Source organism: Pogoniulus pusillus, chromosome 3, assembly GCF_015220805.1.
Source record: "Pogoniulus pusillus isolate bPogPus1 chromosome 3, bPogPus1.pri, whole genome shotgun sequence".
Taxonomy (NCBI): domain Eukaryota; kingdom Metazoa; phylum Chordata; class Aves; order Piciformes; family Lybiidae; genus Pogoniulus; species Pogoniulus pusillus.
The window spans coordinates 34,459,479-34,483,896 of record NC_087266.1 but is presented as its reverse complement, the minus strand read 5'-3'; the positions used below and the strand labels follow the sequence as shown (position 1 = coordinate 34,483,896).

The window sequence follows — 24,418 nt, the reverse complement described above, 5'->3', positions numbered from 1 at the left end:
ACCTGATCCTGTTATCTAAAATCTAATGCACGTGCATAAAGCTTGAGGGAACCCTAGATTTCTAGACTGTTGTCTTCCAGTGAAAATAAGAAGCTACAAATATAACCGACTAGGGTTTTCACAACACTCCAGAGGTACTGAAGTGTAACTTTGATTTCAACATTGTTCCTTTAAATGATATGTAATATGCCATACACAAGATTTTACATCTAATTCAAAGCTGGAGTTAAAGTAAATAGAATCATAGAATCAGTCAGCGTTGGAAGGGACCACAAGGATCATCTATTTCCAACCCCCCTGCCATGAGCAGGGACACCCTACCCTACATCAGCCTGGATACAGCCTCAGCCAGCCTGCCCTTAAACACCTCCAGCAATGGGGTCTCAACCACCTCCCTGGGCAACCCATTCCAGGCTCTCACCGCTCCCATGATGAACAAATTCCTCCTTACGTCCAATCTGAACCTACCCATCTCCAGCTTTCCTCCATTCCTTCTACTCCTGTCACTCCCTGGGAGCCTGAAAAGTCCTTCCCCAGCTTTTTTGTAGGCCCCCTTCAGATCCTGGAAGGCCATAAGAAAGTCACCTGGGAGCCTCCTCTTCTCCAGCCTTAACAGCCCCAACTCTTTGAGTCTGTCCGCACAGCAGAGCTGCTCCAGCCCTCTGAGCCTCTTTGTGGCCATTCTCTGGACACACTCCAGCACGTCCACATCCCTTTTGTAATGGGGGCTCCCGTCTCACCTACTGTAGCAAAATATTGCTCTACCAAACGAGTTTAAAGGCATTCCCTCCAAATCTAGTAACGTAAAACGTTTTTTTCCCCATAATGTGAATATATATATAGTGTACATATATATTTCATATATCTGGAATCAGGTATTAAAATCATAGAATCACAGAATCAACCAGGTTGGAAGAGGACTCCAAGATCATCCAGTCCAACCTAGCACCCAGACCTATCCAGTCAACTAGACCATGACGCTAAGTGCCTCAGACAGGCTTTGCTTGAACGCCTCCAAGGATGGCAACTCCACCACCTCTCTGGGCAGCCCATTCCAATGCCAATCACTCTCTCTGCCAACAACTTCCTCCTAACATCCAGCCTAGACCTCCCCCACCACAACTTGAGGCTGTGTCCCCTTGTCTGTTGCTGGTTGCGTGGCTGAACAGACAAACCCCCACCTGGCTATAGCCTCCCTTCAAGTAGTTGTAGACAGCAATGAGGTCACCCCTGAGACTCCTCTTCTCCAGGCTAAACAACCTCAGCTCCCTCAGCCTCTCCTCACAGGGCTGTGCTCCAGGCCTCTCACCAGTTTTGTCACCCTTCTCTGGACACGTTTCAGTACCTCAACATCTCTCTTGAATTGAGCAGCTCAGAACTAGACACAGCACTCAAGGTGTGGCCTGACCAGTATTGAGTATGAGGGAAGAATAACCTCCCTTATCCTACTGAACACACTGTCCCTGATCCAGACCAGGATGTCATTGGCTCTCTTGGCCACCTGGGCACACTGCTGGTCCATGTTCAGCTACTGTCTATCAGCACCCCCAGGTCCCTTTCTGCCTGGCAGCTCTCCAGTCACTCTGTCCCCACAATGCAATTATGTGATTTCATTTACTCCTTCTTTTAGTTTGGTGGCAATTTTACAGTGTATGTCAGAAAATTGTGATTTTTCTCTTTAGTGACATTAAGGGGAGAGAAGATGTGACCATGCTTAGCTTGGCATTTTTTGATAGATGATTACTACCATTAAGAAAATTCTCAAGTGCAATTACTAAAGAGCTTTATCAAAAATATCCAAGAAAATTTCTAGAACTCACATTGCAATAATCCTGTATAAACATAATGCTGTCTTCTGGGACATTACTGATAAGAGAAAATGTAATGAAGGACTTTAATGTGAAGTTAAAACCTATGAAACTTTCCTATTCTTTAAACAGTCATTTATTATTGAACTACATGGATATAATACTTCTGTGTCCTCATTTGGTAAGAATGTTTCAGTTAAATATGGATGAATTACCATACTACATGGAAAATGCTGGGAAGTATCTTCTTACTTGACCATCAATCTTTTGGCTAGTCAGTGGGGTTATTTGCCTGGTTTTATTAATTGTTTCTATCTTTGATTATTTCTTTCTAGCCAAGTCTTAGAAGGAGCACCTCACACCCTACCTCCTGGGCTTTCATAGACTAGCCTGTGATACAAGCTTTTTGGTATTCAAATCACAGAATCATAGAATAGAATCACAGAATCAGTCAGGGTTGGAAGGGACCACAAGGATCATCCAGTTCCAACCTCCCTGACACGGGCAGGGACACCCTACCCTACATCAGCCTGGACACAGCCTCAGCCAGCCTGGCCTTAAAAACCTCCAGCAATGGGGCCTCAAACACCTCCCTGGGAAACCCATTCCAGGCTCTCACCACTCTCACGCTCAACAACTTCCTCCTCACCTCCACTCTGAACCTACCCACCTCCAGCTTTGCTCCATTCCCCCTAGTCCTGTCACTCCCTGACAGCCTAAAAAGTCCTTCCCCGGCTTTTTTGTAGCCCCCTTTCAGATTCTGGAAAGCCACAAGAAGGTCAGCTGGGAGCCTCCTCTCCTGCAGACTGAACAGCCCCAACTCTTTCAGTCTGTCCTCATAGCAGAGCTGCTCCAGCCCTCTGATCACCCTTGTGGCCCTTCTCTGGACATGCTCCAGCATCTCCACATCTCTTTTGTGATGGGGGCTCCAGAAATGGATGCAGTACTGCACATGGAGTCTCAGCAGAGCGGAGTAGAGGGGGAGAATCACCTCCCTCTACCTGCTGGCCACACTTCTCTTGATGCAGCCCAGGATCTGGTTGGCTTTCTGGGCTGCAAGTGCACACTGCTGGCTCATGTTGAGCCTGCCATCCAGCAGCACCCCCAAGTCCCTCTCCTCAGGGCTGCTCTCCAGCCACTCACTGCCCAGCCTGTATTGGAGTTTGGCATTGCCCCGACCCAGATGCAGGACCTTTGCACTTGGTCTTATTGAACCTTCTGAGGTTGGGTTGTGCCCACCTCTCCAGCCTGTCCAGGTCCCTCTGGATGGCACCTCTGCCCTCCAGCCTGTCTGCTGCAAATATTTTTCTCCCTTTGTTAGAATTTTTTTATTTTCTTTCCACGTGGCTAATTTTCTCAGTTTGACTTTTTTCTTTTTAATTCTTTCTCAGCTTTCTGTTTTAGTTCCTCAGTGCTGCAATCTTCCTCTCATTGTCTCCCTCTGTACTTCATATCTGAGTAGTCTAATCCACAGACAAAAATTCAGCCATCATATCCATGTTGGCAATTGAAATCACACTTTATACTACAGGTCTATTCCCTTCTGTCTGACCTAAAACCTCAGCCTACTTTTCTGATTCTTTGTCTTCAGCTGCTCTGACAGTCTCAGGGTGGCAAAACAGAACTGTTCATCATTTGCCACTTCAGATGCCTCCTCTTTTTCCATGCCGCTACTATTACTCATTATGAACAACTCTTTTTATCTTGTCTGACCTTGAAGTTCAAAATCAAGGCTTCTTGGCTGACTTTTCATTACAATGTCTAAATTTCTCCTCACAGAAAGTCTCTGTCCTTTGTTTTCCTATCCCTTTTTCTAGCTGTAAACTCATATGCTGTTTCACTCATATCTTGCTTGTTAAAACTTACTTATAAGTTGTATAAACAAATTCATATGGCAAAAATATTTTTCTAGTCTCCTTCTTTGAATTGTCACTCCTTTTTAATTCCTTCACTGGCTCTTCCCTTTTAACAAGTGGAAATGTTGTACTTGAAAGGTTTTACCTTACACTTCACCTTGTGCGTTATCCCTTATCAAAATGCTTCAAACTGGAGTGATGCATCCAAAAAAGCATTCTCATAGTTTTTTCCTCCTATTGTTCTCCACAGTTAAGAAGACCCTCATGTAATATTCACAAGATTAACTACAATCCTTCAAGTTGAAATCGCAATTGGTAGGTGAGTGACAGCAAGTGAGTGACTATTTCAGGTCAGGAACAGTACCTGAATCAACAACGGGATCAGGAACACAAGTTCATGAACACATGTAACTTCCCACATAAATTATAAAACTCATTTACCAGCATAGCTACTAACATCTCATAGTCATCATCTCATCTCAAAAGTATTTGGGTAAAGCTTTAAGGGAAATGGCATTATCTGGCTATCATAGAATAGAATCATTGAATCAACCAGGTTGGAAGAGACCTCCAAGATCATCCAGGCCAATCTAACACCCAGCCCTGTCCAATCAACTAGACCATGGCACTAAGTCACTCAGCCAGGCTTTTCTTGAACAGCTTCAGGGATGGTGACTCCACCACTTCCCTGGGCAGCCCATTCCAATGCCAATCACTCTCTCTGCCAGCAACTTCCTCCTAACATCCAGCCTCCCCCACCACAACTTGAGACTGTGTCCCCTTGTTCTGTTGCTGCTTGCCTGACAGAAGAGACCAACCCCACCCAGCTACAATCTCCCTTCAGGCAGTTGTACACAGCAATCAGGTCACTCCTGAGCCTCCTCTTCTTCAGGATAAACAGCCATAGCTTACTCAGCCTCTCCTCACAGGGCTGTGCTCCACGCCCCTCACCAGCTTCACCACCCTTCTCTGGAAATGTTCCAGTATCTCAACATCTCTCTTGAATTGAGGAGCCCAGAACTGGACACAGCACTCAAGGTGTGGCCTGACCAGTGTTAAGTACAAGAGAAGAATAACCTCCCTTATCCCACTGACCACACTGTTCCTGATCCAGGCCAGGATGCCATTGGCTCTCTTGGTCACCTGGGCACACTGCTGTCTCATTTCCAGCTACTATCTACCAGCACCCCCAGGTCCCTTTCTTCCTGGCTGCTTTCCAGCCACTCTGTTCCCAGCCTGTAGCGCTGCTTGGGGTATTGCTTTACTAATTTTTTTTAACTTGGTCATGAATGGGGACAATATTTAGCCAGTTCTCAATTAATCTCACCATCCACTTTTCTAAATCACACTTCCTGAGCTTTCCCATGATGATGTTATGTGAGACACTGCCAAAAATCTAACTAAAGCCAAGTCAAGTAGGTTGGGTATAACTCATACAGCAAATGCATTGAATATTCTTACACATAAATACCTGGCAATTATTTTGCTTCTTGCTGTTGCCATAGAATGTTTGGGGACAGTATGCATCTGATGACTCAGGTTTAACTAAATTGTACATCTAATTTGTGCTTTTGACCAAAACATCAAAAGGAAAAGTGCATAGTAATGCATGTATTCTTGGTCTTCAGCTCCACCTATGAGTTAATCTTTACTTTTACAAGTACAAAACTACAGCAGGTACCGAGTCTGTTTGTGTATCAGGAAGCTGAAGAAAGAAATCAACAGAGCTTTGGTAATAGGAAGGTGGCAAAACCTACATAAATATGCCTCTTACTTATTCTAGCTTCAAACCTTCTAAATGTCACCATGAAAGGTACTTTAACCAAACTAGACATATTTATGCAAAAACATGAAGGACAAAAGGAAAGAATTAATTCTTGAATGATTTAAGTTCAATCTCTGATCTGCCACAGATTTCCAACAAGTCCATGACCAAGCTCCTTAGCTGGAAATTGAATGAAGATTTATATTTACAGCTTAGAACAATATACGAGCAGATATTTACACTATATACAGAAATATACAAGTTAAAATGTAATACAGAAACACAACAGTCCTCCCAGAAACCTGACTCCTCAGGAGGGGCTCCCAACCACCCTTCCACCTTCCTCCTACCCCTCTACCTTACCCAAGACTTTGCCTTATGCTCAAGATAGCTTGGAGGGTCAGCCAGGGGGGTTAGGAAGCAGATGGATTAAGTCACACAGAGGGCAGGTTAGGTTGGAGAGAGAAGTGCAGCCCACAAAGCCCAGAGAGCTACTCTGTTATCTATATTTATGTTCTTGTTCTTAAACATCTCAGCAAGCCTATGAGTGCAGTAGACATCACCACTGTTTCCTTTCCAAAGCCTGTAATCTAATTCTTCTCACCAAAACATTCTAGCTAGGCTCAAACCTGCACAGTGCTTCTCCTAAAAATGCTAGAAGTATAGTGTAAGAATTCATGTTAAGACAAGAACATCCTAACTTCTGTCTTGAAATCTTCTTTTCTTTTTTTTTTTCCCATAATTACAGACATGTTAGGATGGCACAGAAAATTGATGATGACCTTCTTTGGTAGATTAGGTCACAGAGCCTGATAAGAAATTTTCTTCTTCTAAGCAGATGGTGGCTGATAGTCAAAAAAGGTCTCTACTCATATTTAATGTTTCAAACCTGATTCAACATTAAATTCAAGACTCAAATTCTGATCTGGATTTGATGTTTCCTTTTATCCACATAAGATGTAGTACCTTTCAGGAAGGAGATAATGAATGTCCATGTCTAATGGATTTCCTCCTATGTGCATTAAGTGGATAAAGTAACTTAATGGCTACTAGTTTGTACTACTAATTCTTTAAAGCACAGTACTTTTAGCAGAACTGAAAATTATCTCTGTTGTTTTGGCGTAAGAGTTGTCTCCATCACATGTCATGCAAGTCACAACAAAGGAAGTGCAACTATTAGACAAATTTCAAAACATTGACTGTTTTGAGGTCTGAGGATGGTGAAGCCTTAATGATTTCCTAGAAGAATGCAACACAAATATTGACAGAGGAAGTTCTTTTATGATGGGATGATATACAAACAGCAGCCTTTTTTTTTAATCTCTATAGTAGTTTAAAAAACAGATGTCAAGAACCAATCTTCTTTATGACACACATCATAGCTGACACGATGCTGCTTCCCAGCATTTGTCAAAGAAGCAGTAAACATGACTTAGGGAAATGAAGGAAAGAGAAAAAGAGACAGCTCTCTACACAGTGTAGAGGCAAACACTGATAAACAGCTTACAGTCAGCATCCCCATCCAACCCAAAGAGATGCAGGAATATAGTAAACATGTGAAAGAAGTACAAGTCCACTTTGCTTATACACTGACATGCTATAGAAACACCAGTCCACTGAAATGGTATCGCTGTAATCAATTTTTCAAGCTGGTATAAAAAATAGAGGCCTTTATTTCTTTCTCTAGAATGGAAAAAGCCATTTGTTTTTCAGCTGATGAGGCTATCCTAGAAAAATTTGTGTTTCACCAGTCTGTTCACATTTTAATTATCTTCTGAGGGAGAAGATGATGGGAACAGAGTACTTGTGGGAAACATATCAGGTAGGATGGTGGCTTGTAGCTTCCAGGTAGTAAGATAACTGGGGTGACCTCAGAAGTCTGCTAGATAAGAATTCCTCCATCCTATTCTCTTTTAATAAAATGAACGTAGAGGAGGGAGGAAGAGATGAATAAAAATGAAACTAGTCAAAACAATTACATATAAACAACCTCTCTGGTGCAGAGTGTGTTTTGTTTAATATTCTTATTGTCCTGAACTTCCCTGCTCAACTCTGTTCATGTTTAATCATTAATTTTACACATAGTTGCTTTAAAAGTGCCCTAAAGTACAATGTTGGAAGAAAGCCTCCGATTGATTAATCATTTACCTCAGTAGAAAAGCCATGAACACATTTGATTTCCAGCAGCTTCATACACAGACAGCTATAAAATGAGAAGTGAATTGCAATAGATAGCAATTTCAAAGCAAGTGTGAAAGAAGTTTATGTAACAGTATGTGTTGAATAAGAGAGCTTTGTAGGAATACTTTGCAACATATATCTGTTTATTAATTCCACACTCTTCCTTTGGGTTTTTTTTTTTGTTTGTTTTTGTGAAAGACGAAAGGATTATGCACCTGAAAGTTTAAAGAGGCAGCTAAAAATGACCCATGAACACTTTGAAGCAATCATCTGTTTATAGGCTTCTGCCTATAGTCAATATAATCTTCTGTTTAAGATAATCAATGTTGTCTTTAATTGATTAGCATGGCTTGAAAACCTGCCAAAGTGGCAGAGGGATAGGGAACATAGAATCAGAGAATCAGTCAGGGTTGGAAGAGACCACAAGGATCACCTTGTTCCAAACCCCCAACCCGGCCATGGACAGGGACAACCTACCCTAGATCAGCCTGGCCACAGCCTCATCCAGCCTGGCCTTAAACACATCCAGCAAGGGGGCCTCAACCACTCCCTGGGCAACCCATTCCTGCCTCTCACCACTCTCATGCTCAACAACTTCCTCCTCATGTCCAGCCTGAACCTACCCATCTCCAGCTTTGCTTCATTCCCCCCGGTCCTGTCACCCCCAATGAGCCTAAAAAGTCCCTCCCCAGCTTTTTTGTAGGCCCCCACCACAATAAGGTGGCCTTACATACTTACTACTTGCTACTGTTTGGTTTGTATGCACTGTAAGGTAATTTCAGTATTCATTCATGGCTGAGGACATATGAGGGAATATAAATCTTTATATGGGTCAAGATATGGGTCAAGAACTGGCTGGAGGGCTGGGCCCAGAGAGTGGTGGTGAATAGTGCCACATCTGGTTGGCAGCTGTCACCAGTGGTGTGCCCCAGGGATCAGTGCTGGGCCCAGTCCTGTTCAATATAATTATTGATGGTCTGGATGAGGGGATTGAGTCCAGTATCAGTCAGTTTGCAGATGACACCAAGCTAGGAGCAAGAGTGGATCTGCTGGAGGGTAGGAGAGCCCTGCAGAGGGACCTGGACAGGCTGGATGGGTGGGCAGAGGCCAATGGGATGAGACTGAACAAGGCCAAGTGCAGGGTTCTACATTTGGACCACAACAACCCCAAGCAGCACTACAGGCTGGGGACAGAGTGGCTGGAAAGCAGCCAGGAAAAAAGGGACCTGGGGGTGCTGGTAGATAGTAGCTGAAGATGAGCCAGCAGTGTGCCCAGCTGGCCAAGAGAGCCAATGGCATCCTGGCCTGGATCAGGAAGAGTATGGCCAGTAGGACAAGGGAGGTTATTCTGCCCCTGTGCTCAGCACTGGTCAGGCCACACCTTGAGTGCTGTGTCCAGTTCTGGGCCCCCAATTCAAGAGAGATGTTGAGATACTGGAATGTGCCCAGAGAAAGGCAACAAAGCTGGGGAGGGGCCTGGAACACAAACCTTGTGAGGAGAGGCTGAGGGAGCTGGGGGTGTGCAGCCTGGAGAAGGGGAGGCTCAGGGGTGACCTCATTGCTGTCTACAACTACCTGAAGGGAGGCTGTAGCCAGGTAGGGTTGGTCTCTTCTGCCAGGCAACCAGAACAGAACAAGGCGACACAGTCTCAAGTTGTGGTGGGGGAGGTCTAGACAGGATGTTAGGAGGAAGTTCTTTCCAGAGAGAGTGATTGGCATTGGAATGGGCTGCCCAGGGAGGTGGTGGAGTCGCCATGCCTGGGGGTGTTACAGAAAAGCCTGGCTGGGGCACTTAGTGCCATGGTCTGGTTGACTGGACAGGGCTGAGTGTTAGGTTGGACTGGATGATCTTGGAGGTCTCTTCCAACCTGGTTGATTCTATGATGGTATGATTGTATTGTATGTTTCCTCCTTTTATATTTAGTTTTCAATGGTAAGAGAACTTGCTGTTCAAGGCAAGGTTGGACGTGGCACTTGGTGCCATGGTCTAGCCTTGAGCTCTGTGGTAAAGGGTTGGACTTGATGATCTGTGAGGTCTCTTCCAACCCTGATGATACTGTGATACTGTGAGACATCAGAAATGTCTAATGTACAATCTAGACTTAAAATCTGAACAAAAAACACCCAGTAAAACCTATGTCATTAAAAGCTGTGATTTGATAAAGTTTATGAGGCTTACTCTTCCTACAGGAAACAAAACAAAATATTTTAAGGATGGTACAGGGAGAAACCCCAGCTTTTTCTAAAATGGATTAAAATTATGGAACCTATTTTCAGAGATACACCTTCTGCAGCAGCAATGAAATTCAAGGTGGTCCACACAGATTAATGTTGTTATTTATTATTATGTATATAATGTCACTGAAGTGCATAGCACTGTACAGAGGAATAATAAGTGCATGACCCTGACATTAATACAAGGCATTACACACTGCAGTCAAAAAGCAGGTGAAGCTTTTAAGGCACTAATCAGAAGGAAAACGAAGTATTATGTGTTAAGGCAAATAGGAACAATGTTTAACCAGTAAGTATTTCAGGAAGACTGAACAAAAATAAAACAGATCAGGTGGACTAACCAAAGGGAGATGGCAAAGCAAATGTCAGTAAGAGTCAGACACTAACAGTTTCCTCCCTTTAACATCACCTCTAGATTGGAAAATATTTTGTTTGATCATAGGAATGACAAAACAGAAGAGCAACGCAGGAAATACCCTACCCTTCAGCTTCTAAAACTGAACAGTTAATGTGTATACATTTTTACCAATGCATCAGTTTGTTTGACAAACTCTGGCACACAGAGAAGGATCAGTAACAAGACAGCAGACGTCACTCCCCAGTGGGTCAACACAATAGCTTTGCTCCATTTTGTTTTCTTCTCACTTCCCTTTTAGCTCAGATCACTTCTACTACCCAGAGGTCCTACAATAACCTTAAGGGGAGCAGTCAACTGAAACTGAAACCTCTTTAGAAACCTTAAGAATGGAAAACTTAAGGAAGAGATGTGATAATCAGACAGATAAAAGGAAAAATGGAAAAGCTTCCAGCTTGCTGGAAGTCACACTCCCACAAACCACGGTACTTCACAAACACAGACAGACCTTCTCAATGTCTATTGAACCCTTAGCTGAAAAAAGACTTCTTGACAAATTCAAGTGGAAATTATATGCTTCTTTAAAAAAAATTCTGGGCAAATGTAAAAACCAATCTAAGTGGCTACAAATCTGTGGTGGAAGGTCCAAATTATACCTAGAACAGATATCCATCACACGGCCTAAACACCTGCCTGAATACCCACCTTGGCTCCCCTTCCTGCTTCTTCTTCCCGGGTGGAAGAAGCGAGAAAGCAGACAAAAGCTTTGGCGTCTCTCAGTCTATCACAGGCCCATATTTGGCCTTGTTTTGCAGCTTGCTTTGCTTTGTGATGAACACAGGTCAGGATGCTAGGCCTGTGGATCTTCTTTTTTGGGGGAAATAACTCCGGATTGGTTCTGGGGGTGGTTTTATCTGTTGCTATTGGTCAACGACGCTCCTCAAAATGCTTAAAACCCCTAGCATACTTGTTTGTTTCCCTGCTGCTGCTGCTGTTGTTTTGTTCAATACCTGCTTGCCTTACGTGCCTCTGTGTGCCACCACATATTGCATCGCACGTAACTGGGGACTTGCCAATGACTGGCAGCCCTGACCCTGCCAGATTGAGCCCGAATATAAGTAGCCACCTAGCAACGAGTTGCGACACTGCCCGAGGTGCTAGCCCGAGAGCTGACTCCTTGCTGTACACAGCACTCAATTGGACTGCTCCAGCCTGCAAACCTCTGTGCTAGTTTGAAGCAGGGTAGAATATTTTGGTGAGAGAAAGCAGGTAATTGGCTATGAAAAGAAAACAATGGTGATGTCTCCTTCCCTCAGAGTCTTGCTGAAGAAGAATGTAAACATTAGATAACACTTTTGCCATTTTGTCTTCATCTCTCGGGCTGGGCTTTGACTGAGCTGCATCTCCCTAACATCTCCTGCCACTCACCTTTGCTTCTTAACCTCTTGGCTGAGCCTCTATTCTTCCTTAAGACTGGGGTAAGGTTGAGAGGGGCAGGGGGAAGGTGCAGGGGTGGTTGAGAGCCCCTCCTGGGGACTCAGGTTTCTGGGAGGGGAGTTGTGTTTCTGTATTACTTTTAACTTGTATATTTCTGTCTATAACTGTATATACTGTAAATATCTGCTTGTATATTGTGCTAGCTGTAAATAAATAGCTTCATTTATATTCCCAGAGTCCGGCTGAGTTAGCTGGGTACCTTCTAAAGTGTGTGGGGGCAGGTAACAGCCAAATCACCACAACCTCCTTTACCCAGGAGGCTGACCACTTGATGACTTCCTGAGAGCCACGGAAGACCTCTCTTGTGTCCGTGGGCCTTCTCAGACACCATGCTCAATCTGGACTGAACAAGCAGCAAAGCCCCATCGCACCATTACCACCTGAAGTCCACCATGTGGCTTTCACTATATATTTTCCCATTGATGCTTTTGGAGCGCAAATATTGAGACTCTTAACCAGTGAGCAACCTAACTCTCTTTACTCAAGTCTGTGAAAGTTTATGCTTAACCTTTAAGCGGCAGTTCGTTCTGTGAGTCTCTCCAGTTATAAAGGTTTTGTAAGGACTTTTCCTAAATCACTTAATTTGACTGCATATATATAGATACATTCTGCAAAATAGTTTTACCAACCGCCTCATAGATTCTCTCTGTGTTAATTGTAAATAAGTTTGGGGAAATGTCTTTGTATAATTAATAAACTATTTAATATTTTTACATTGGCCTCATTACAATTCACTCCTAACCCAGATTCAAACCCCTCCTTAACAAAATCACAGTAAGTTAACCTCCAAAATAACCCAGTCCTTTGCTGCTTCACAGGACGTTTTTACATTTCTATGGATCTAGAATAGTCAGGCATTTGTTTCCACAAACAGCCTAGCTAAGTAGCAGATGTTTCCTTGGGCTGCTATTCAATATATCTAGAAAAAAACAATTCCTTTGCCTTCCAGGCTTCTGACAGCTTTCTTTCCTGCTCTTCACTTCTTTTCCCTGCTGAAATGTTCAACCTTTATATTAGGCCTGCACAACAGGTGGGCTGTGGGTCTCTCGCAGCTTAAAAATACCATTTGTTTGGCCCATCAGCTGCTGAGAAGCATCATGTACTGTTTGATTTGCCCAGTTGCCAAGAGGCAGCAACAAGATGTAAAGCAGAAAATGTTTATCTCCTAGCTCGTCATTGATCCTTCAGAATGCATGTTATCTTCTAGTAGCACCTGGTCAAACAGCAGACACACATAGCTCTAAATCATACACACACAGTCTCACGAGTCAAAGAAGTGGCATATTAAGAAAAGTCTGAGATACACAGAAGTAGTATTTCATTAGTTGGGGAAGTTGAAATGGAGGTACAGGGAAAATGAGGAAGCAACAATACAAAGGAAGCCAAAACAGTATTGAAATGGGTCAGCAAAAAAGCAATGTCACATGACAAAGTAAAAATGTATTTTCATTCTGAAAATGACCTGATAAATACATTTGAGCATCCTGGCTTTACACTAAGTCTTCTGCTAAAAATCCCACACAGCAATAAGTAACAACAAATCCATAGTACTTCCTATGCGTCAATAAAGGTGGAGTAAATGATGAGCAACTGTCAACTGAGTAAAAATGCAGAATTTACAAGTTCATATAGAATAGATACATTTTACTTTTCTAAGGTGTTTCAAAAAGGAAAGAGACAAGAAAAAGATGACAAAACATAAAGAATCAGATGCTATTCTTGGGCTTAGTTGCTTAACACTGTAGAAAACATGACAATTGGTTTACATGGCATTATACAGATGGATGATCTTGTCTTTGTTAAAAGATATTTAAGTTAAATGTGCTGCAAAGAGAACTGATGATCTCAGGAAAAAAAAATAGATGCCATTTAAAGATATTGAAAATTACTTTTAGAAATTCATAGGTCAATATGATAGTAATCTTGCAGTGGAAAATGTGTCCTATCTATGACAGCAGCCAACAATGATCTCAAAATCTGCAAATATAAATTCACATAAAACAAGGTTTAGAGAAATTAGGCCATGAAGTCTGATGCCATTGGAACTGGAAATAAAGACAGGAAGTATGACTAGGGGGAGTGACTGAGACTGGTTAAACACGTAGGTAGAAACACAGATACCTGGGCACTGGATGACACTGTGAAAGGGAGCTAGTAATAAGAAATGGCTGGCTGATAGTAACCAAGAGCAAAATTGGGGGAGCAAGTGATTTGGATTGACTGGGTAAAAATAGAACCCAGTGGTTGAAAACAGAAGGAAAGTATGGGAGACAGAACACAGAGAGCACAAGAAATGCAGATAAAGTAATTTGAACTCTCTTAGAGAAATCTTGAGAAGTAACTGGATATGCACATGGATAGAATATTATGAGCCAATAACTGCAGATGCCTAAATCTTGAGTAACAAGAATATTAGGTGTAAGAAGTCAAAATTAGAGGCTGGAGCTATGACTGGGTATAAAGTTTTACTGAAATGTGAGTAAAAAAGGAAGAGAGAAGAATCTGCTACTTAGCTAGGCTGTTAACGGAAACAAATGTTTGACTATTCTAGATCCATAGAAATGTAAAAACGTCCTGTGAAGCAGCAAAGGAGTGGGCTATTCTGGAGATTAACTTCTCTGTGATTTGTAGTCACTTAGACCACTTTTACATTTGGAAATGGCTATTAGGACTTATCCAAAGACCGGATAGGAAGAATCAAGAATATGAAAGCTTGATGAAGACACTTAGAAGTGATACAGGTTGCAATAAAAATGAAAGGAAGATTCTGGGCCTAAGAACATGAAATGTATCTCAAGACTATCTCAACGAGTAACTGTAAAATACCCATGTAAAAATGGCCATTCCATAGACCACACTGCTCATAATAAGATGTTAATTTATTGGTTACTTTGCTAGCATTATCACTGTGACTCTAAAGACTGTGAGATGTCATCTTGCAGTGAAACTTCTGACTTTGTAGCTTATTGTTATAAGAAAACTCCAGGAAATTGTTACTGAGGGCATTATTCAAATGGTGAAGTAAAACACTCAACTGTTAGGAAATGGCAAAATTAAGATTTAACATATGAAATCATTCATACCTCTTCTGTAAAGCATGATGTCTAATGATTAGAGTATTATATATAAAGCAGGTATTATATAATGCATGGGAACAGGCACTGAGCACCAAAGATAAAGAAAATATTGGATAGATATCCATTTATGCAACTACATCCTTGTCCCCTGCACTGAATGAGACAAGATACTGTGAAAAATACAGTATCTAATCGCATAATTAAAGATTATATCATGGTGCATACACAAAGACGGACGAACAAAGGTGCAGAAGACAACCTCAATTCTACTATTTCCTAATTTTGGAAAGCTTGACTTTACAGCCTTGATAATAGCCTTTTCCAATAAAGTTTTTGATCTCATAAAAAATATAATCACACATTTTCACATGCTTTTGTCCAAGATTTATACATCAGAAATGGAACTGTGTGCACAAGCTTCACAGAACCACCAGAAGTTCCTCTTCAATGTGAATGTCCTTCAGATAGCTATCTTTCAAACACAAATATAGCAAGGAAGAATGAAGGACTATCATTTGCTGAGATTATTACTCTGACTTTACTTGTTGAAAAATAGATTACCAATGCAGAAAATAATTTAGGTGAGGCTTTCAGGCAAATGACTGAATCTATATCTAAGCCATTTTTATTAATGTGGAGGGCAGCTATAGAGTAGCTTTCCCCTGCTGCTTCGGCACCGAAATGCATACACTGAGCTTTTGGGATGGACCAAACATCCTAATTCCTTCCTCACTCCTTTGCAGTAGCCTTCAAAAGCCTTACAAAAAAAGTTCATGCAGGACTATGCAGACAGTATTCTGAGCTGCAGTTGCTTTCTCTCTCTATTCCTGGATCTGCTCAAGATCTCAATTTCCTGCCTTATCCTTTCTGGGACAGAAGATGACAGATGGCCCTGGAAGCTTTTATGTGCATGGTAGCTGAGTGGCTCTTTTTCTTAGATCAGCAAAGCATCGTCTAAAGCCACACAGCATTACACTTAACTGCATTCTCAATGAGCCTACAGAAGAGCTGGAGCACTAGAAAAAGTCAACAAACAGTTGGTGGGAAAGAACTTAAAAAGCATAAATGCACTTTGCTAAGAGACAGGGACAGCAGAACAGACTCATTTGGAGAAAGGCAGACAATGTGCTACAAAGAAAAAATATTTGCAGCAAAATAAAGATTTGAGATACAAAATTCTTATTGGCAGATGAAAGGAACAGAATTTGTGCCACAGGAAGATGCATAGTTAAGGAAAAATGGACTGAAAGAATGGAGTAGGACAGGGAAATCTTGAGGACAGGCAAAATGAAATTTTTATTGGTAGACAAAAGAAACAGAATTTGTTCTATGAGAGGATGCATAGTTAAAGAAAAATAGATGGAAAGAATGGAGTAGGACAGGAAAATCTTGAGGACAGGCAAAATGAAATTCTTGTTGGCAGACAAAAGGAACAGAATTTGTGCTACATGAGGATGCATAGTTAAAGAAAAATGGACTGAAAGAATGGAGTAGGACAGGAAAATGTTGAGGACAGGCAAAGTGCAAAGAGTCTCCTGGAATGTAGACAGATTTTTTTGAAGAGAAAAAAAAAGGCCTGAGAATTCATGGAAACTGAACAGGATGAGGTTCCAAGAAGCAGCTGGAGTGAAGACATGTAGAAGTACAAAATTAACTAGAAGAAAGTAGAAAAGGCAATCACTAGAAAATAGGAATCAAGTGAAGAAGACAAAACAGCAGCCTGAGAAAGAGAAAATCTGGTTAGGTTTCTTGTTCTTATCAGGATGACTGTAGAAGAAAAGCACAAAATAATTTGGGTGTGATTTGGGAAGACAGGACAAGAATTCCATATAAAAAGAATGGTTAATGGGGAGGACAGTGCAGAAGTATAGAACCATAGAATCAGCCAGATTGGAAGAAGTTCAGATAATGCATAAATGGAATGAATATGAATTATAGCATTTGGGATAGAAACTATTAGTCGACAGAAAATTGAGAATGTGGAATTTATAGAGAAAAAATAATAATTTATAGAGAGAAATTAATAATGCAGGAAGACAAATAAATGATAAGTAACCAGAAGAGGAAAAAAAATCAGTGGAAATAAGAAAATAAAAACATCAGCAAATGTCATCGTTCTAGTGCTTAGTATGAGGTTTGGTAACAAAACAGTATATAAAAAGGCAAACATTATCTTTGTATGGTACCTTTTTGTGTGGGATGAGGGGGTCTTGGGAAACCGGATTGGGAGCTAGGCATAGGCATCTAGTGAACCTACAATATGTATGGAGAAGAGGATAATCTGCTTTATTATTATTTTAAACAGAAGCAAGAAAGAAAACATTTCAAACCAGTGTCTACACCAGTTCCTAATAACTTAACACCTGTTTATACCTGTTAAAAAATATCTAAGTATATCTGAGACTCACAACTGGGTTATTAATTATAATCACTTGTCAGCATTTTATGGATACTCCAACCAACTGTTATCTACCCAGTATTTAAAAAAACAAAACACAACAAACTCAACTATAAAATATCCTGTACAGTTTCCTTCTACAGTCTCAAATTCAAATTCCTTTACATGGACTAAAACTGAATCTGAGTACCTGCTACACGATGAAAACCAGAACAGAGCATATCCCCCTTATTGAGAAATGCAATTATCTTTTATGCATAAATCCGTTCTATTCCTTACTCCCAAATGTGATAGCTAAAAATATCAACATTAAGTATAAATTCATATTGACAAGTATCCTTTTATTCATAACAAACACTAGATAAAATCTTTATTTTAAATTATTATTTTCTTGTATAGTATTTTCTTAAGTGAAATTATACTTAATATTTCAATTATTTCACTTCCCTGCAGAATGCTGCAGCTTTCCTACCTTTGTTTGCTTAGTTACAGAGCTGTATGGCATGCTTAATACAGTGAGTTGAAGCAAAAATTAATGATGGTGGATAAAAAGACTATTAACCAAGACATGCTTTGATACCAAGATATGTATTTTTCCAAGGAATATGAAACGTGTAAATATTTCCCTAGTAACTACTTTTTTTTTCCCCAGAACCTGAAATATGAAAGCTATAGTATTATGTTCTTCATTATTTAATGTACTGTATATTCTTCTACAGCAATAATTCTTCTACAGTGCATATCACAGATGAAATGTAGGGATGTAATTTAAATTCGATACAATTGGAAAGACATGGTCTTTGTGGCCCTGATGAATTATTTGGTTTTAGTGTTGAAAAAATCAGTTTCACCCACTGGAAAGCTTTTGCAGACAAATCCTCCAAGGAGCCCATCTCTACTGAGCATGCTTTATCCCAGTGCAGAAGGAATCACATAGTTCTTTCCCTGTGACTCTCGTCATTCCTCACAAACAACTGCTATGCTAGATATTTAAATAAGAATGCTGAAATTGCCTTTGCTGTTCTGTAAGTGCTTCTCTCCCTGATATCCAGATAGACACAGAAGAAGAAACAGAATGAATGCAGCAGGGAATGTGAGCTTGATGAGGAGGTGGGGGGAAGCAGAGAATACAGATGGAGCTGTGGTACCAAACAGGAAAGCTTGTAAAGGGGACGTCAGCGCAGCGTGGAGTCTCTGAGTGGATGGGTAAGAGAAGGAGGCAACAGGAAGGGTCAGAAAGAGACAGGGGGTTGGAGATCACTGAGAAAAGAGCTTTCAATTAAATAAATAACCAGGGTGGAATGAAACTGAGTTCAGGAGAGAATGTTGAAAGCAAGTGAAGTTATGGGGAAAAAAAGAAGCACAACATATTGCAGAGCCAGGAAATAGTGAGATTAGCCACTGACAAAAGATGGAACTGGATGGAGGGGGTAAAAAATAGGAGGAACTGTAACAGAGGCTCAGGAATTTGTGCTACCAGGGAACACAGAACAAAGGGCATTTATGGTGAAAGGGAATCCTTCTTCCAGTGCTGGAACTGGACACAAAGAGTCTTGGCATTTAGGATTATTTGTCTGCTATTAATTATTTCTTGAATTATTTTTGAAACCTGGCACCCTGTAATAGCTGATCCACAGTGACAATAAGCTTCTACAGTCTACATTTGTGTTGCAAGATTCCATAATCTGGTAGATCTAAAAGTTTTGAATTGCTGGATGATGATGGAGCTAAATATATTAAACTATAAGAAATTACTTTTGTGGATTTTTTTTTTTTTGCTTGCTTCTTTTAATATTTTCCTTAAAAACATCCCTGTTCTAATTATATGTTAAGGCTGCAAAGTAGAGACAGGAAATGTCAGAACTAAGGTTGCCTTTGCAACGGGACCCAATATCACAATCCAAATGTATCACGGTCCAATCTTCAATTAAATAGTCCTCTGTGAATTTTCCTTTTTCTTTTAACCTGCAACACCTTGGACAGGTGAATCAAGGAGAGATTATCATTAGTGAGAATGCTAAATCCTTGATTCCATTTGTTGCAGAAATAGTAATCCATGAAATGAGCCTAACTAGGCAGAGAATAGGTGAAAAAGAACAGGTAATGAAGTGCGGTTTCTTTGTAGTTTGGGATAAATCCAGTGGAAAAATGTCATGAAAAATTAGGTCATCTTAATCTGTCTGTGACTCTGTTTCCCAGCTTTCAAACTGGAATATTCAAAACTTCACTTTCTTGCAGGAATGCTCTGAAGACAAAGTAATAGTTTCCAAAGATTTCGGGTACAGCAGTGACTAATGCAATAGAATGGCCTCCCAAGAAATTAGAAGCCTGTCTTTGCACAGAACTAAATAACAAAATTACTGGATTATAACAAAATGACATAATGACTGGATTCTTACTAAATGATTTATGTCAAATGGCACTTTGAGTAAGGCATACACTACATGAGAAGGAAAGCAGGATTCTGGAATAACAAACCTCATAACGTACCCACTTTCCAGGCAACATTTGATCTGGCATGTTCCATCTTCTGAGTTATTGACTTTGCAGACATAACTGGCTTTAAATATAAATGGTTTTGTTTATATACATGTGTTTGTCTTTCATAAGTACTTATGATCTCTTTTGTACTTGTTTATACGTTCAACACATTAAAAGCTTGTTGGCTTTTTATTCTGTTGTTACGGCCTCCTTGTGGCACACGAGTAAAAACTCTTTAGGACTCAGAAAAGGCGATTAAATAACGCACAGAATACGTCAAACGACACGGTTAAGATGATTGACTTTGAAATGCAGAATAAAGGCAGTCGAGAGTGATTACTGGAGCCAATCATTTTAGACTTGCCTCTGAAAAATGCACCTTCATTTGTAATTGAAAACAAATGCTATTTTTTACTGGTTAGTATTCATGTAGGTAGATTTAGCCTCGTTTCTGCAGAAGACATTATGACACGAATACTGTCTTAAAAATTTGCTCTTTACTAATATCTTGGCGTTTGCAATATTTATATATTTAGACTCACAGGGGAAGTAATATGGGTCTCTTAAGTATTTCACATATAAATTTACTCAGCAGACTTGTTTTATTAAAATGCAAATAATGGAATATGGTAAATTAAAAAATCTGAGAAGGGAATAAACAGTTTGTTTATTTGTCGTTAACACTTGGAGCAGCTTATTGAAACACACCTTTCAGTAACTGCCACTGAATATTAACTATGAAATTCTCATCATGCCTTGAATGCTACCCATTAGGTTTATCGATTTGTATAGTTAGAAAGCTCAAAATGTTTTAAATCTACCTTTAAACACAGTTATCTCAAATCTAACTATACATCTTCACCCAAACTGCATTCAGCATGTCTGAGATTCAACCCAATATTGCTTCAAATCAATTATTCTTCTTTAATTGCTCTGTATAAACAGAAATGACCTATTAATTCAAAGAAAATCTATCAGCACAGAATGCATTCTCCCTTATAAACAAGCAAGATGAACTTGACCTTGTTTGAACTTGTTTTGATGTGGCCCAGATGGTAGGCTACATGCTTGAATAGCAGTCTGAAGCTGAGGAAAAACTCATATAGCAAGATCTAGATTTATAGCCTTTTGCAAATTCCTACCTTGTATTGTCCTTTCAGCATCTGTTCTGCCCCCGCTGCGGTCAGCTTCTATCTCTGGGGTCAGAGAGTCTAGAAACATAGAAAGGTAAGACTGACACATATTTCATTTGATTCTTATAGCCTTTTTACAACCTGTTACTCCAGTGCTGAATTACAATACAATCAACCTTTGTCAGTTTTTTTAATGTTGAACAATGACTGGAGGCCAGGACAATTTTTTTGTGAGACTAGGAAGATTAATGAGCAATAGTTTTTTTCAAGCATAAAGCAGAGAAGAAAAAGAAGAGGGAAAAAAAAATTACTTCTCCAGCTAATAATATAAAATTGTCCTAGTTGGAACATCTCTCCAGTGAGTTTATTTGCACATAGTATATAAAGTAACAAAATAAGACATCACTTCAATGAAGGAAAAAAAAAACCTTTCCATCATGTTATAAATTTTCAACATAACAAGCTTCTTTTTTGGCATTTAAATGTAAAGTTCATGACAGAGACATCTTACCATTTAGGACCCTAAGACTCTCTGTTGAAGCTGCTTGTTTCAGTGTCTGTTCTGCTTGCTCCCGTCGTTTAGTCTCAAATTCAAGTGCTTCCTGCAATTTCCTCTTTGCCTTCTTTTCCTTCTTTAGTCTTTTCTGAATTATTGCTAGGAAAAAAGAAAATTAGTGTAGTCAGATTTAGATCTGAGACTTAGCTATGTGATCGCCTATTCAGAGTCACAAAAGATGCTATGATTGCAAGAGTTCAGATAAATTGATTAATTAGACATTACCAATTTAAATTGAAAATTTCTGGAATTACACTAGGGTATTCCATGAGCTACTGCTCCATACCACAGTATTGAAAACCATAGATGATATTCAGTTATAGCACTTAATTTCTAATAAACAATTGAGAATCTGAGAATGTCCAAATCAGGAAACCTTAGAATCAGCAATAAACTATACTTTTTTGCATCATCTGATGTAGATATGTCTCTGTCTCTGCAGGTGAGGTGGGGTTTTGTGGGAGATTAAACCCATGATTTTGTTATTGGCTATTGCACACGGCAATGAACTTCTTCCCTGCCTGCAGCTTCTCTCCCACAAGAGGGAGATCCAGCTGCTTGGGTGCCCTGGCTGCAAAGGAGCTCAACCGTCACCCTGCTGTGACTCTCATTGCTCAGGGGAAGGTCCTGAACTTTCTTCCCTCCAAGCTGCTGCTTCCTGCAATGCCTCTGACCTCTTAGTGCCCAATCTCTTCCCTATATTTATTTCTTACCTACATTTTACTTTGCCTTACACATTTCTCTTCCTTGCTGTCGGCTCCTGTCCCGTGAACCACATAACCTTGAAGAGTTCACATCAAATCCTTTATGGTGCTGGATCCTCCAGCCACATAAATACTACTCTGCTTTGTCAAATGTGTGGGAAAATACAGGGAACAGAAGGAGCGCTTTTAAGTTAATAAGCATTAAAAGACTCTAATTTAGTGAAATTTTTGCCTTCAGTTAAAATATTACAAGGAGAAGGGTAGCAAGATCAAGATGAAACTTCATGACAATTTTATTTTCTATGTAACCAGTGTCATACACACACAAAATTAAGACTTCCATAATCCCTAACTGAAGGAACATATCACAGGTCACGTTCCTGAATGGAAAAGGATACATGAAGAAATTTTTCTACTTAATAAAACTCAAAGTAAGCCTCTAAAGAAATTGCATTGAATTGTAGAGCATATCATTATGCCCTCCATCACACCGTAGCCCTTTTTACCTTGCACATTTAGGGTGTTCAGGGATTTGTATGCAAGAAGCTTATTTCTCAAAAGATCTTCCTGGATAACTCTTTGCTGAAGACTTTTATTTTCACACTAACTGAAAAATAATTCCCCTAAGCTACTCACTGAAAGAATTATCCTTACCAGAACCAGAAGCTAGGTGACACTAGGTTTAACTGCCAAGGTCTATCTAGTCCTGGATCTCACTCTAAATTAATTTTTAGGGATGAATGCTGGAAAAGGCAAAAATGTACTTCCAACAGTTCATACTGCCCATTTCCAGTAGTCTCTGACAAAAAGCAAATAATGAAACTTTTAAAGGGAACCATCACTGCTATTGTAATTTAATTGAAATGCTGAGAATATTTTTGGCTCACCTTTGATATTTTGTGTTGCTATGTCAAGCACAAAATTAATACAAGCACATATCTGGCCCATATCTGGTAGTCAAAATAGCTACATCATTTCCATTCCAGACTTTGGGATTTTGTCTTTTCATTTTGTATAGCACCAACTGCTTAAACTATCCAAGAACGTGTAGCACCTATACAAAAGCTAAAGTAAATGCATTTTGAATCATTGCATGGTTTAAATGTTTTCATTATAAGTACTTCAAAAGTGATTGCAATAAATGAGAAGGAATGAGAAGGAAACATATGCTGCTTTCTGAATTAAAATGTCATCATGGCTGACACATTGTAGATGTGACTACAGCAAGCAGAGCCAGAATTAGCAATCCCTTACTGTGTAGCTGCTCACAGAAAAGATATTATCCTACTTTCACCATTAGATGACATACGCATCCTACAACCATAGGAATTACTAATTGGAGTATTTACAAAGAAGGAGGGAAACAACATAGTAAATAATCAGCTCTGAAGAGCATACAGAGCAGTAGCAGTGAATTTTATGCTACAAAAAAAATAAGGCAAAGCTATTCAGATGAAGCAACTAAAGAAAAAGATATTTGACTTCTTTGACATGATGAGCCAAAGATAGATGTTTCCTAATGTTGAAGATCCCATTCACCTAATGGATTTTGACCTGTATGTGACACTGTAACTTGTGCTTCTATACTGTAGCTTTTGACTGCATTTAATTTTCTTTTCACGTGGTATCTCCTACCATGGATGTGGTATATTTCTCATGCTTCCATTAAGCTGTGTGATATCTTCTTTAAACTATGACACATGCTATCTGGAAAACCAGCGCTAGGTAAAGCCTCCTATTTATATTTCTACCTTTAACTGAAACATACATTCTCGCAATGATTACAATTTGGCCTTATTTTTCTCTCTCCTACTTGGACCTGTTCATTTAAAAAATAAACTGTTACATTGCTTTCTTTTTCACCAAAGTATCTACTAGCATTGACAGTCATCCTCGTAATATTTGCTTTGGTCCATACCACCACAAAGTGTTCAAATCTGTTCCTCCGGTCTGACTCTTTTACAAGTGCAATACCATCATTAGAAAGAGATGTATATAAAAGTAGGTAATGGATCACACTGAAAATAACATCATAAAGTATTTCATTACCCTGAACAGAAAAAGGGACTATCCCATGCACTTTCTGATACAAAACTCTGAGCGAAGTTAAATTTGCTTAATTATAACTGCTCGAAACTTTATTTCTAGTCTTGCCTGGACAACTATATTCCCTATGGAGTTAACAGGTAGATAAAGAAGTCTTTGCAGTGTAATTGACCCCACCTACATGTCTGACATCAGGACGTACAAATCTCTTTCTTTATGGACCAGGAAAGGAACTTATTTTAACTCAGATCAGTTGCTTAACTTCTAAGGTGGCAAAACTCAAGTATGGTCAAATGGGTTCCCCTCCCACTTCTTCAACTTTGCAT

At 40.0% G+C, this 24,418-nt stretch overlaps 1 protein-coding gene across 5 annotated transcripts in view; it reads right to left on the bottom strand.

Moving 5' to 3' along the window:
• The window catches only part of DACH1 (dachshund family transcription factor 1), a 485,713-nt gene that overhangs the window by 26,045 nt on the left and 435,250 nt on the right, over nt 1-24,418 (bottom strand). For 3 of the 5 annotated variants that reach the window (XM_064174189.1, XM_064174154.1, XM_064174163.1), the window contains 2 exons: nt 21,298-21,441; nt 20,796-20,864 (listed from right to left, as the gene is read on the bottom strand). In XM_064174189.1, coding sequence (XP_064030259.1) covers nt 20,796-20,864; nt 21,298-21,441 — 213 coding nt within the window. Of the gene's footprint in view, nt 1-16,960; nt 17,028-20,795; nt 20,865-21,297; nt 21,442-24,418 lie in introns of all 5 variants that reach the window. The other 2 variants (XM_064174173.1, XM_064174180.1) reach the window with 1 other exon arrangement.